This window comes from Gekko japonicus, unplaced genomic scaffold (genome assembly GCF_001447785.1).
Source record: "Gekko japonicus isolate JY-2015 unplaced genomic scaffold, Gekko_japonicus_V1.1 scaffold81, whole genome shotgun sequence".
NCBI lineage: Eukaryota > Metazoa > Chordata > Lepidosauria > Squamata > Gekkonidae > Gekko > Gekko japonicus.
Window position 1 is genome coordinate 660866 of NW_015162476.1, and position 14842 is coordinate 675707.

The 14842-nt window shown below is 43.7% G+C and overlaps 1 protein-coding gene across 1 annotated transcript in view; it reads left to right on the forward strand.

Moving 5' to 3' along the window:
* LOC107105752 (mitochondrial sodium/hydrogen exchanger 9B2-like) overlaps positions 1-6770 on the forward strand; it is an 18266-nt gene extending 11496 nt beyond the window's left edge. Inside the window, exons 8-11 of the mRNA XM_015405767.1 lie at positions 523-672; positions 1418-1526; positions 2204-2340; positions 6534-6770. Of these exons, the coding sequence (XP_015261253.1) occupies positions 523-672; positions 1418-1526; positions 2204-2340; positions 6534-6770 (633 nt within the window). The remainder of the gene's footprint in view (positions 1-522; positions 673-1417; positions 1527-2203; positions 2341-6533) is intronic.
* The last annotated feature ends 8072 nt before the right edge of the window (positions 6771-14842 follow it).

Genomic DNA, 14842 nt, shown 5'->3' on the forward strand with positions numbered 1-14842 from the left:
GGGCCAATTTCCCCGCCCCCCCCCCCCCCAATAGCTAGCAATCCAAAACAGTCCACTGGAGCCTGAGCGGTGGGTGTTGCCTTCTGACACACTTCCGGCGATGTCAGGGGGTGTGGCATATGCAAATAAGTTATGCTAATGAGTTGTGCTAATGAGCTCCTGCACCTCTTTTTCTACAAAACGACCCCTGGCAGCCTGAATAGGCCAGGCTAGCCTTAGCTTGGAAGCTAAGCAGGGGTGGCCATGGTGAGTACTTGGATGAGAGACCACCAAGGAAGACCTGGGTTGCTATCTAGGGGAAGGCAGTGGCAAACCATTTCTGCTCATCTCCTGCTTTGAAAGCCCCATGAGGGGTTGCCATAAATCACTTGTGACTTGTCAGCACTTAATTATTATTATTAGTGGTCTTTCACACAGAAGTTTTCCTGCAGTTCCGTCAGTTTGGTATAGCTTTTCTAGTGATGTATGTTGACTTTTTAAAAAGTATTTAATAATCCTTTCCATTTTTCCCCCTGAATCTAGACATTTCTTGTTTGGAAGAGAGCATTTTTTGTGATGGGCCTATCTGTGTTTGCTGTTTTGAGCAGCAAACACTTCGGCTTCCCTGGATCTGGAGGCCTCTGCACACTTGTCTTATCATTTATGGGTGGTTTGGCGTGGTCAAATGAGAAGGTAAGTGTTCATTGAATAGCGTCATCTTGATTCCAACTTGCGTAACTCCTCTGGGTGCCAGTAGTGTTGCTTTACTACAGGGACAGATTTTTCTTGCCTCAGGTTTAGACACTTGCCCTGTACTAGTGCAGCAGATCCACGTATGGAAGCAGACTTCTGCTCTGCATGCACAGACAATTCAGATATGCTTCTGTATCATGATATTCATTCAGTGAATTGACTGGATGTATCTCATGGTGTGGCTGAAAATGTACATCCCTCCTTGAAGTCATAATGTACTGCACGTAACATGAATAGCATCAGTGAGGGCTACTGAGAGCCAGTGAATACAGACAGCAAGTTGAGTCAATAAATGAATATATATTGGAGTAACATATCCAAATATTTGACTTTTTAAAAATAGTTTCCATTGTAGTTTCAGCTCAATTGTCATGTCTGGTACTGATGTGAAATTTTCTAAGCAATATAGCCTTGTACGATGGTAGAAATTCCAGCTGTGTTATAATGGTGTCTTTTGGCCTTAACATCTCTGAAAAAGTGATGCTGCCCCTTAATTAAGAATGGCTAGAACAAACTTCTAGGATTAGTGCAAGCAAACAAATATATTGACTGGACTAACTAAAGTCTGACACCTTGAAACTGATTGTGTTTACATTTGCCACTTTCCCCCGGCACAGAGACCATGACAGTCCTCTGGACAAGACCCAAGCAATTCTTGTAACATGGCTCATTTTTTGTCCTGCAGAGAGAGGTAGAAGAAATTATTGCAGCTGCCTGGGAGATTTTCCAGCCTTTTCTTTTTTCCTTAATTGGAGCTGAAATATCCATTGTTTCCATTGGAGCGAAAACATTTGGTAAGCCTGTTTGGAAGATCAGTAGCACTGAGTGAAATGGGCTAGCTTACTTTGGAAGGGTACAAGTGAAGATCTTTCTTCTCCAAAACTGAAAGATTGGGGCCCAGGGGGTGGAGACTAAAGCCCATATTCCCACTGCTTTTTGGTCAGGTGGGGTTGGTTCTGGTATCATACTCTGAATGAGGGTATACTGGAGGGGCACAGACTGAGTGAATAAGATGTTGGGTAGGAGAGAGGGTTGAACACCTCACAAAGTCACCTGCAGAGCTCTCTGGCACTTTAACTCATGTACCTCACCTAAATGGTGCTGACCTGTATATAAAGACACAATGTGCTTCTGTCATAGGCAGAAAGATACATGAGTTTCACTCTATGCTTTAGGCCAGTTTGTTTGCTAATATGAACACACACATGTCTATTGTTCGTGCTTTAAAGTAAACAAAGCCGGGCTAAAGATACAGATTCCATGGTCAAGTGGCTGGCACTGGCCAGAGGGTCTGTTTTGCAAAATGAGGCACAACCACAGTTGAGTGGTTTCAAGATGTATTTGATTTGTTGAATAATATCTCACTGTCTCTCGTGAGCTGGAGTATTGTTCTCTGCCCCAGGCATTTGATCACATCAAGATTAGGGGCCACAGTTCCATAAAGGTAAATTAGGACATTTCTCTGCTGCAGGGCTTTGTTTGGCCACAATGGGCGCTTCGTTACTAGTCCGGATAATTGCTGCTTTCTCGTTGGTGTCTTGTGCGGGTTTTGATTTCAAGGAGAAACTGTTTATTGCGTTGGCATGGATCCCCAAAGCAACTGTCCAGGTAAAATATCCTTTAATAGCAAACCTGTGTTTTTTGCAAATGAGGAGCTAACTCTACACCATGGTAGGACATGGAACAAATACCATTTGATGCTTGCAAAAAAGAGGGGGCAAAGAATGCTACTTCACCATGTGCTCTTCATGCATCGGAAGACTCTTCCTTTTTTTTCTTTACTCTTCATCTCTCATTGGTACTCTTCACCAAGTAGAAGTACACATCTAATGTACCTGATCTACCAACCATGGGACAGAACGCGAGGAGTATGCCTTCTGCCTCCTCTCTCCTGTAAAAAGTCTGTCTGTTGTTTCCTTTAACCATATCATAGAGTTACATCTGCACTGGTGCTATCTGGAGTCCTTCATTTACAAAATTTGCAAACACTGTTTTAAATACGAGCACACAGACATATTGTACCTGCTCCTTCTTTGGCTTCATGAACACGAAGGAAAAGACTGAGACTCCCATAATTTATTTAGATTAGCCTAACTTTCTCCCCAACATGGGAATCCAAGAAAGGTAACAATAAATAATCAGATATAACGACCTAAAAAAAAGCTACCAATACTGTGCCCAAATTGATGGTCCCCCAAAGTGCTTTGAAAGGGCTGAAACTCAACATGCTTTCTAACACCAAGTAGAAAGGGAGCTTTCCGTACATTCTTGAGAAGGCCATTCCACATCTAGTCCAACCCCCTGCACAGTGCAGGAAATTCACAAAAAGAGATATGTAGCTATCATCAGCATATCGATGACATCCAGCCCCAAAGCTATGGACAATCTCGTTAAGTGGACTTCACATAAATACTAAGGAGCACGGAAGATAACACTGAATCCTGGGGAAATCTGCAGAAGAAACCCTGTCTTACAGATTCTTCCTTGCCCATCACCAGTTTTTGAACATGGATCATTAAAAAAGCTATCTCGACCACTTCAGAGGAGTACCCTTAATTCTTACTCCAGCTTCTGAACAGTATTGCAATAAAGCATGATCCACTAAGGTATATCTGTGGTGGCAGAAAAATCCAGCAAGGAGGCATGCCCCTTCTCCATCTATAGGCATAGACCATCCACCAACACTACTGGGATAAGGGCAGATGGGGATGGACTGTGGCTCAGTGGAAGAGCTATGCTTTGCATGCAGAAGGTCCCAGGTTCATTCCCAAGCAACCAGCCTCGTAGAGAGACGATTTTCAGTGGGAGGGCACTGGGGGGGCATGACGTTACTTCTGATGTCAGAAAATTGATAAAATAAAAATAAAAGAGCTAGAGAAAGGGGGGTGGGCTGTCATGGGGGGAGGGCTGTCATGAGCATCAGAAGACCAGGACGAGGAAGGAGAAAGCTCCTCCAAGAGGAGGAACTGCGGGTGGGGAAATATTGAACACCCTCCTGCGAACACACATGCCTGCCCTTGCCTTTGGGGGTCGTTTTTCTTAAAAATTAAAAACTGGGCATTTGCAGTGAACAGGAAGTTCCTACTGTCATGAATGGTCGGCCAGTGTTGCTCCAAGGGACCAGGTGGGCCACTGGACCAGGGGCCCAGGCCGCACCAGCACATCATTTGCAAATGGGGAAGAAGTGGCCACGGCTCTGAAGCGGAGGTGCCACAACTGACGCTGTTCCAGGGCTTTCATTCCCAGTAGCCTGAATCAAGCCGGAGGCTCGCTCACAGCCCTTTTGTTTTCACCCTCCCCCTTTGACTCAGAAATGCCTCTTCCCCACTGGGCCCAACATAAAGCTGCAGGGATGCAAAGCTGCAAGGAGCAGCCCAGCTGGAGAGGAGCCAGTGGGGGCTGCAGCAGCAGCAGGAAGCAGGCTGCTGGCACCCGATCAGCTGGCCATGGGGGCCCGGGCTGAAGTGCCACTGCCCACCGGGGGCCCACCTGGAGAAGAAGGTGGCTGCCCAGGGGGTGAGTGGGTCTGGCATCCTCACAGGGTGGGGGATCACAAATTTGGGAGGGGGCACCTCCCCCACCGCCCCCGCCTAGATATGGCCCTGTGAGTAACTCTGTTTAAAAGGACCAGGCAGTAGGTGCTGTGAAAGACCTCAGCCTGAGACCCAGGAGAGCTGCTACCAATCTGAGTAGACAATACTGACCTTGATGGACTGATGGTCTGATTCAGTGTAAGGCAGCTTCAGGTGTACCATATTTCATCCAGGAACTCCTGCAGTTGCTCTGCTACTGCCCACTTAATAATTTTACTGAAAAACAGTGATTTAGGAATGGGTGTATAATTAGCCAAAATGAGCCATGTTTCTTTACAGTAGGCTCTTTCAAAGGTGGGCAAATCACTACCTTGTTCAGAACCTTTGGAAACACCTCTTCAGAATGGAAACAATAATTTTCCCCAGTAGTTCTTTTAATACCTCTTGGCAACATTTCAGAAGCCAAGAGGGACAGGGATCAGTACACTTCACAACATCCAGACCCCTGTCAACCTTGTGCAAGGATGCCAAACTGAACTGACCCATTAAAAATGACCAAAGAATTCTTCAGACATGTCTTTGTTTGTTCATGTGTGTTGTCAAGTTACAACTGACTCATGGTGACCCCAGCAAGGGGCTTTCAAGGCAAGTGAGATGCAGAAGTGGTTTGCCTTTGCCTTCCTCTGCAGAGTCTTCCTTGGTGGGTTCTCATCCCAGTACCAACCCTGCTCAGCTTCTGAGATCTGATGGGACTGGTCTATAACATGCTGCCTTCCCTCCCTCAGAAAAGTCTACACACTGCAACAAAAAAAAATCATTTTAAAAATGAGAGAATAATTTCGGATTGGCTTAATCCTCGGTTAAATGATAGAAAAATCATTCACTGTCTCTAGAAAACACTTAGATCCCATCTTTGTGGAAAGAAAATTACACTGCTTGGGAAAATTGACTCTCTAAGGATGCCTTTCTATGTGCTCCTTGTTTGTCAAGCATGATACACGGGGCATTTTAAAGAAGAAAGAGAGAGGCTGTGGATCAGTGGTAGAGCTTCTGCTTGGTGTGCAGAAGGCCCCAGGTTTGATCCCTGGCATCTCCAGTTGAAAGGACTGGGTAGAAGGTGATGTGAAAGACCTCAGCCTGAGAGCCACTGCTAGTCTGAGGAGATAATACCGATCTTGATGGACTGACAGTCCAATTCAGTATAAGGCAGTTTCATGTCATATCAAGGCATTCTTGACAAATCTACTCTTATGATTAGCCAAATAAACCATTCTCTAAGGCTTCAGGCAGCAATGAATTGTTGACAGGTGCCATTTGTTCTAACTGAGCAAGAAATGAAGGTCCAACAGGACTGGTTTTGTCCATAATGACCAGGAACTGAAGTTCTGGCCTTGGTCCTCCCATGATGCACCTTAGTAGCCCACTCTTGTAAATTGCCTTGGATTCAGACCGAGCTCTTGGTCCACCACAAGCTTGACCCTACTCTGAGGTATGCCAGTCTGTGGAGCTCTATCATTGAGAATGGCTACCTTGAATTATACTACAGGGGCTATTTAAAGCCAGTGCAGATCCTGCAGCATTGTTAGCATGTGTTTTTGGTGGTTTGCCCCGTCGAAAGGTGAGCCACCAGTCTGTACTAGCTGTAGCCTCTGAACATGGGGGTTGGATCCAGAGAAGGATTTCTGTGAATTGATTTTTGCTGATTCCTCCCTCCTGTTGCAGACCTCCAGCTCTTTCTAGGGATCCTCTAACACAGGAGCAGCATTTCGGGGGCATTTGGGGCAGGCGCAGGAGGGGAGAGGCGAGGAACTTCCATTCTGCTGATGGAAATCCTTCCTGCCAGCACAAATTACCACTGGATCCAAGCTGTGGAGGTTTGTCTGCTGTTCAAGCTCTGTGTTCAAGCTCTGAAGAGGAATGAACGGTTCGTCCTTGTACACCTCTATGTGGCAACAAGAGATTGAACTTCAGGGTCCTCTCCAACCACATCATCATCAGAGAGAACAAAGTTTGAGCCCAGTGGGGCACCTTTAAGACCAACAAAGTTTAATTTCGGGTATAAGCTTTCGTGTACAGGCACACTTCTTCAGATACACAGAAGCTTATACCCAGAATTAAACTTTGTTGACCTTAAAAGTGCCACTGGACTCAAACTTTGTTCTGTTGCTTCAGACCAACACGGCTACCCACCTGAATCTGTCATCAGAGAAAGTCCTTGAAAGACCCAATTTTAAAAAAAATTCTAAATGTTTATTTCCTTTGTTGCAGGCTGCAATTGGTTCCGTTGCCTTAGATACAGCACGAGAGCATCATAATCCAAATCAAGAAGAATATGGTCTGAATATCTTGACAGTGGCCTTCTTGGCAATCCTGATCACAGCTCCAACTGGAGCTTTACTTATTGGCCTGACGGGGCCCAAACTTCTCCGCAAGGCTGATACAGACGAGGAAGAGGATTATGGAGACGGAAAAGGAGGACAAGTGCAAACCCCTACTCCAGTATAGGGACATGTTCGTGAATAGCACAAAGGTCACTCAACTGTTCTTCCAGGCTAAGGAATCTCAGTGGCCTGCAGAAGTCTAAATTCCGGTTGGATGCACTGCAGGGGCTGCAAAAACAGAAACCCAAAGGCATATAGAAAAAACTGACTACATCGCACCAGCATCCAGGGTTTTCTTCATCCTTGGGCACTGGAGGTTTTTGGAGGAAACCAGTCACAAGCAAAATGCATATGATGCCTGCTGGAGTACATCAGTAGCCTGATTTAGAGTCATGCATACCAGTCGGAGAAGAGGGAGTGATCAAGACAGCTCCAATTGGGGGTGAATAAGAAGGTCTTGGTTCAGGTGAAAGCCCAAGACCAGTAATGGGTGAATGAGGTGAGGGATTTGGGAATAGCAGGTAAAAGCCCCACTCCGTTAAATTAGTTTTCATCAGGCAAAGGCAGTATGTGCTGTCTAGGGGTGCAGAGAGTCTTTAGAACAATCCTGCACGCAGGAGATTGGCATTCCCCCCCCACACACACCGCTTCTTTCAAACAGAGTGGAAGTAGGGCCTCTCTCTGTAATGGTGGAATGATCAGATGTGGAACTTACACGTGGCTCGAACAAAGTTTCTCATAATGTCTTTGCTAGTTCTGTCTATCTAACTGTTTTGATGTTACAAAACTTCACATACGCGGAGACATACTCCCTGTTTTCCTACCGAAATAGCCATTAACCCATCATTTGAGGGAGAGGGATGCTGGAATACATTCAAACCTCATGTTGATCTCTCTAACTTAATTTAAAGAGGGTAGTTCTATACTGTCTAAAGACACTTTCACTGGTACTCCATAGATGGGTGCTGCTGCAATACCAGATCTGTGAAAAGCATAAGATCTTAATGGATACGATCCATTAAGAGCTGGATAATCCTCGTGTTCTCATTACCTGAGGCCAAAGGATGATCAACCATTGCAGCAAAGTGATTCTGAAATTATTTCGAGGAAGATAGAAGAAAGATGTGTTCATACCACATTGCTAACCAATGCTTTTAAAGAAAAGATTTAAAACTACAGGAATTAGAAAGTCCTTTATCACTAACTTCTAAGTTTCCCCACAACAGCAATATCTGCTAGTATTGTTGTCATAGAATATATCTACTAAGAGGCAACAGAAGTTGGGAAAAGGGCACAGTCGGTGCTAAAGAAAAATGCACTTTGCATTTCTTTTCTGAAATTTTTCACCAGAGGGAGCAAAAGACTCAGGCATGGATTATTTTACTCTGTTTCGGTCATGACAATTTAATTTTCCCCAAACATGATTTTCTCAGTTACTCTAACATTGTGTTGTTTAGCAAACCATTTTCAAACATCAGGGCCGAAAAACTATGTCTCTTGCCACTTCAGCCCTTGTGCTACAGAACCAGGTTTCTGCACCACACCAAGGTTGAACTCTGAGCCAAACAGAAAACACATCATTCTAGCTTAACAGATCCTTTACTTGGCCAGTGGGAATTCACTGACAGCTGAAATTATACTCCTTTGCTCTACTTACTGTTACCAAATGATTTTTTTTTAAATTAAAAAATCATTTTCTCCAGATCACCAGTCAATTGAATTTTTCCATTTTATTTGTAGCATTTGATATTAAAACTATAAAAATAAATATTTTTATAAAAGGCTCAAAGTAGTACATTCTGTGTGTCCAACTACTCCTTGAAGGACATTCAAGCGCCAAAGCATTTTATTGTCCCTGTTGAGCCAAAATTGCTTCCTCAGGCACAAGGAAAGGACTGTATATGTGTGTGTATTGTATGTGGATAGATGCTTCTCTGGGCCTACCCAATTGCAAACAAACGGCCCAGTGTGCGCGGCAACACCATTTACTTGGCACAGAATGGAATAGAAAAGGAGCAAAGCAGGGAGAGTTTATCTACAGTGTGTCCTAAATTCATTTTGAATCCAGCTGCACATCAGTGTAAATTTGTACCTGGTGGTGACTTTGTACGGGATAAGAAATGCCTAAGGCTGGACCAATTTTTTTTAGGATGCAAGATGGAAGCTTTCAAGTCACACAAGACAAGTCCTCAAGCTGGATATTCAGGAATATGGAATGACATTGTGGGTCAGGTCCTGGCCTATATTTAGTTATTCCTCAAACTGCAAGAATGATAGGGAGTCTCAGTCAAGCCTTAATTAGTTCCAAAGGCCTCCCAAGAATAAAACCATAAATACAAAAAGAATGCAAACAAACCAAAATACAGAATGATCTTCTGGCTGGCAGACAGTATAGCAGTATTTGCTAAGCACTGGATAATTCCTGTAGATGCTGTTGTGCAAACCACTTTTGTGTAACATTGCACAGCACAGAGAGGTTGTTAAGCATGTGCGTGTGCGCGCGCGCACTCTGAAGATCTGAAATACTTGGATTTACTGGCAGAGCTTTACAACACTGAGCTGAAGTGACATTTTTGAAGATGTCAAATACAACCCTTAAGTGATCTACTGTACGTTACCTTTAATGCAGCCTGCAATGTGGGACCTACTTTTTCCATATTGGTCAGTCTTTCTCCTCTCTCCTTTAGTTTCTGTTTTTCCTACCTTTTTTTTTAAGTAGCAAAAATAGTGGGGGTGCCCCAAAATACTTTAGGTCAGCCAATGCCCAGTTAGGGATGGTGACTTGCCAGCTGAAACACAGTTGGTCCATGTGAAATCCCTAAAGACTGATGGACTGATAAATATCTGGTATATGTGCATAACTTGCTCACTGCATTGAAAATTAGCAAGATAAAAGCCACATACGTGTCCCTCAATACATTGTGCATCCTTTGTGAACATGTGTCATGAGAGGGAGGGCAGGAAGGGTTGCCTCAGTGCTTAGTTCTTGTAGCCCTTTCTTACATGCGCAGGGAAATGCTGATTGCCACTTTGGGGTCAGGAAGCAATTTTTCCCCAGGCCAGTTTAGCCAAGGATCCTGGAAGGTTTTTTTTTTTTGTCATCTTCTGGGCGTAGAACAGCAGTCACTAGGGGTGGAGGGGAAGGTATTTGTGAATTTCCTGCATTGTGCAGGGGGTTGGACTAGATGACCCCAGAGGCCCCTTCCAATTTCTATGATTCTAATATATAAAAATTCCACTCTCTGTACTGACCCCGATCCAGCATGAAAGCTTCATGTGTGTGGCTCATGCACATGTTTGAATGCTCATCTGGCCCACTTAATTTAACAGAGGCATCATTCTCTCCTTTTTAGGAGAGGGAAATATAAAAAAAAAAATTAACAGAGGCATCAGAGGTGGAAAGGGAAGAACATCCTAACCCCCATCCAGGACCTCAACTCATAGAATAAAACATGCAGCTATGACTGGATCAGGGCCAAGGTCTTTGCAGAAAATTAACAGGTAATATGAAATTAAACCCAAGCCAACCAAACCGGAGTTATCAACCTGCCCAAACACATACAGGATCAAAGGATTTGAGTAGGGATGCACATGGGATGCTTATACAGCTTACAAAGAATCTTCTTACACTGAAATCTGAATCTGCACCTCAGGCTAACAGTGCCACGTGCTTACAAAAAAAAAAGGTCTCTACAAACTTTCCTTCAGATCAAATGATAAAAATAACCCACATGAGCACTGCTGGGGTATACAAAAGTCCTAAATGAGTATTTAGTTTGCTTATAGAATGTCAAAATCTCATGATTTTTGGTTTGGTTTGAAAAGTTCCGTGTTTTCAACCAATAAAAAGGGGATGAGAGGTTACAGCCCCAATGATTTGGTGGCAGAAAACATTGTCAAGTCGCAGCCGACTTATGGTCGCCTCAGAGAGTTGTCAAGGCAGCAGATGTTCCGAGGTGGCTTGCCACTGCCTGCCTCTGTGTAGGACCCCTGGACTTCCTTGGTGGTCTCCTATCCAAGTACTAACCAGGACCAACCCTGCATAGCTTCAGGGATCTGATGAGACTGGGCTAGCCCTGGGCCATCCAGGTCAGGGCCTAAAAAAGTTTCGAACTGTAGAAAATACCCAGAGGCAACCCAGTCTAAAAAAAGTACGCACATTCAAAACCTAGTCATGACATGGTGTGTCCTGAAAGGCCTTAAAAAGAGGATGGGGTGTGGTTGCTTGCTTCACTGCACCTTGGCAATGCTTTTGATGGATCATAAACTTACACATAAACCAAATGCTGCTTGGGCCTTCTGTACCACACTACCCCACCTCCATGCTTTAGGTCAGCTGTTTGTCTTTCTAATTTTTAAAAGCACCAACTATGAGTTTACCCCACTTAACATTTTATTTATTAAAAATACTTACATCCCAACTTATCTTCTCAGACTCACGTCAACAAGTTTCTCCCAATGAATGTTGATTCAGTGCCTTAAAAACAGCAACCCTAGATCTGAAGAACTGAAAAACTACTCCCAGGGAGTGTGATAAGTTAAGCTTGCGGCATCATCAGCTTCCAGCAAATCAGCATCATACCACTGCCATGCCCTAAGCATGCACACTCAGTTTGCCTCAAGTTCAGTCTTATGTTATTGACTTGATGTGTACTTTGCTGATTGTTGCTGTACCATTCTCTGTTCATATGAACTACTCTTAAAAACCATACAGATTTTTTAAAAAATTGATCCCCCAGAGATTCAAGTATGTTCACTCAGACTATACACCTTAAATTGTTATTGTACATCCAAAGTCATAGGAATGTAGCATGGACACGAGAAGCCAAATTGTTCCCTGGTGCTAATGTAACTGAGCAAGAAACTAGAGTATCACCCAACACTTCTCCATCATGGGACATCTATTATCTCACACATAAGGAATACAAGGAATTAAAGCCAGCAATTAAGAACTGTCTATTCTCTTGTTTACACTAACCTTGGCATGTACTCAAGTGGCATGTAATATACATCTGACTTGTATCATCAGATTAAAAATGGCTGGAGGCACAAGGCCCAAGTTAGCAAAAGTTAAGTTGTGATTGATCTCCTGTGCAAGGATTCTCTCCTCAAGGAGATGACATGTGTGTGTGTCTCCTCTTCCCATGTATAATGATACCCAGGTTTTTGCAGAGAAGCCCACAAAGGAGTAGGTTTTTGCACTTCATGCATGCTTGCCTCCTCCACCAGAACATGGAGACCAACCCTACCAAATATGTGAATCTGCCCCTTAATTTCAATTGGACTTTAGCTGTTAACTTTGGTTCCATGCAACTTCCTATTGCTGAACTGTACCTCTAATGTTCACCTGATCAAATATACAGCGATGTTTGTGTGTGTGTGTGATTTCTTTGCTTCCACGTAACTGACTTTAAAAAAAGTTTGTTAACAGAAATTTTGCAAGTCAAACACTGTAGCCACATTTATATGCTGGGCCAAGAATGGGCCCTGGAAATGCTCAGGCAGTTTGGTGTAGTGGTTTGATTCCCCACTCCACATGCAGCTGCTGGTATGACCTTGGGTCAGTCAAAAGTTCTTTCAGAGCTGTTCTCTCAAGGGTAGTTCTCGGGAGAGCTCTTTCAGCGCCACCTACCTCACAGGATGTCTGTTGTGGGGAGGGGAAGGGATTGTAAGCCGCTCTGAGACTCCTTCAGGTAGTGAAGGGCAGGGTATAAATCCAAACTCCTTCTCTTCTCCTCCTCCTCCTGGCATCTGTGTCATGTTCCACCCTTACATAGTGGTTTAGCACTAAACTGCAATTTGTCATGGCAGCCAAATTGGAAGCTATAACAAATTGTTGTGTTTCTTGCCTGCAAATCAGGTTTTCAAACTTGGATTCAACCACAGTTTAGAATCCTGATTTGTGACCTTACCACTGTTAGTTAAAAAGCCTGATCTGGATGCTATGATGCAGTTAATTCTCAACAAGGAAGTCTTCAGCTATGAAGACAGCCAGTGTGGTGAAGTGGTTACAGTGCTGAACTATGATTAGGAAACCCAACTTCAAACCTCCACTCTATCACTCAAGCTTGCTGGGTGCTCTTGGGCCAGCCACTGTCTCCCTCACCCTAACCTACCTCTCAAGATTGCTGTGAGGAAAAGAACATAGGAGTAGAGAATGATTTAAGCTGCTTTGAGCCCTCATTGGGGAGAAAGGTGGGGTATAAATGAAACATAAAGGTAAAGGTTCCCTTGCTCGAAAGCCAGTCGAATCTGACTCTAGGGTTGCGGTGCTCATCTCCGTTTCAAAGCCAAAGAGCCAACGCTGTCCGAAGACGTTTCCATGGTCATGTGGCCGGCATGACTAAACACACTGTTACCTTCCCACCGAAGTGGTACCTATTTATCTACTTGCAATTTCTTGCTTTCGAACTGCTAGGTTGGCAGGAGCTGGAACTAGAGATGGGAGCTCACTCCGTCTTGCGGCACCCGGGTCTTGAATTGCTGAACTACTGACCTTCCACAGCCTGCAGTTCAGCGTCTTAACCACTTAACGTATACATCAGTAAATAAATCTTACTCTGACGCATCAGCAGAGGTGGACGGAGAGATGGAATTTGTGAACCTGAGGGCTTCCTGAGTTGTTCTTGTCACAAACTTGTTTATGATGTGTGAGTCCAGCTCAGAACTGCAAACACTAGCTGTTTTCTTTCATACTTTTGTTCCCTGGCCATCATCTTCTTGGCTCCTTACTTCAACACAATTTTTCCTTCCTGTTTATAACTTGAGCAATTCTGCAAGTCCACAAAATCACTAGAGACGGCCTCAATGGGTTCCACGGTGGTAAACAATATAGAAAATGTGGAAATTACTTATCAGAAGCCAGGCCTGATTATGCAATTTTTCACTAGAAGCAGAGAACATGACTGAAAACAAGTCATCACATCACTTAGAATAATTCAGTTGTCATGGAGTAACCCAACACAGGCAAGCAAAATATGTTCTTTTGTTACGAAAGGGATGGACGAACAAGGAGACCAGATACTGCAGCTTTCATGAACAACCCTCTTTGATCGACAGAACTGAAGTAATCAGCAGAGCAGACGGCTTCAATAGAAACCTTAGTCCCACAATGAGTATGTTTAGGGGCAGGGAAATGGAGAAAATGCACTTTGGTCTTTTGCTTAAATTACATCTTGGTCGAGGATGCTCTCTATCAGACTCATATTGAAATATAGTATATTATCTGTCTGGATCTAGAATTGCTACTTTTGCCTGTGCTGGTCTGGTGACACTACTGGAGTAGAAGATAGTTCCCACAGCACAGGCTGAGACTAGAAAACAATTAAGAAATGCAGAATGGGGTGCCTATTGCTACTGCAATGAGCTGGAACACTTTTGACTGACAGATTATACCCACCTGTAAAGATTACCTTGACGTTTATTACTCATGTAGGCAAGGTGAGTGTTGTCTAGTCCTATCTGACAGATAAACTGATGTCCAGGGGAACTGTGACTTCCTCTGAGTAATTACCATGAATCAGTGGCAGAGTGAGGAGTAACAGCCGAACTGTAGCTTACATCACATGTATTCAGAGACCCAACTCTTCAGCCACTATTTTTCACAGCCGGTAAGAGCAGAAATGTTGTTTCACTGTAAGGCGTTTTGTAACATTATGGGAATGGCAACTGCTGCAGCATATTTTACTCCCATGTGTTTTAGGAGATGATCTCGGTCCCTCGGGAATAGAACAAAAGGAGACAAAGGTGATCACTGGGCAATGGCTCAGTACTCCTCTTTTCTTCCACCTTGCCCACTTCGGCCTCCTCCTTAACCTGCCTGTGATATGGAAGAACAGTCCACAGCAGGTTATAGATTAAATTATAGACACTATCTGAAGATTGTGAAATTAGGACTAATTGATTGTTGATTTTAATTTATATTCATAATAATAATAATAATAATAATATTAATTATCATCTTAGTTGCTTTCATCAACATGCCTCTGCAGATCTCAAGAGTAGTCATTGTAGGCACTCAAGACCTTAATGACAAGCAGGTGCCCTTTGTCCCTCTGCATGTGAAGAATCTAAACTGGTCTCAGGTGCCATAATAAAAATGATGTAATGATGGTTTGAAAATGTTATTCTGTAAATCTTTGTTAGCCTGGAACTGACTAAATATTTCTTTAAACAGCGAGTGATTAAAATGTGGAA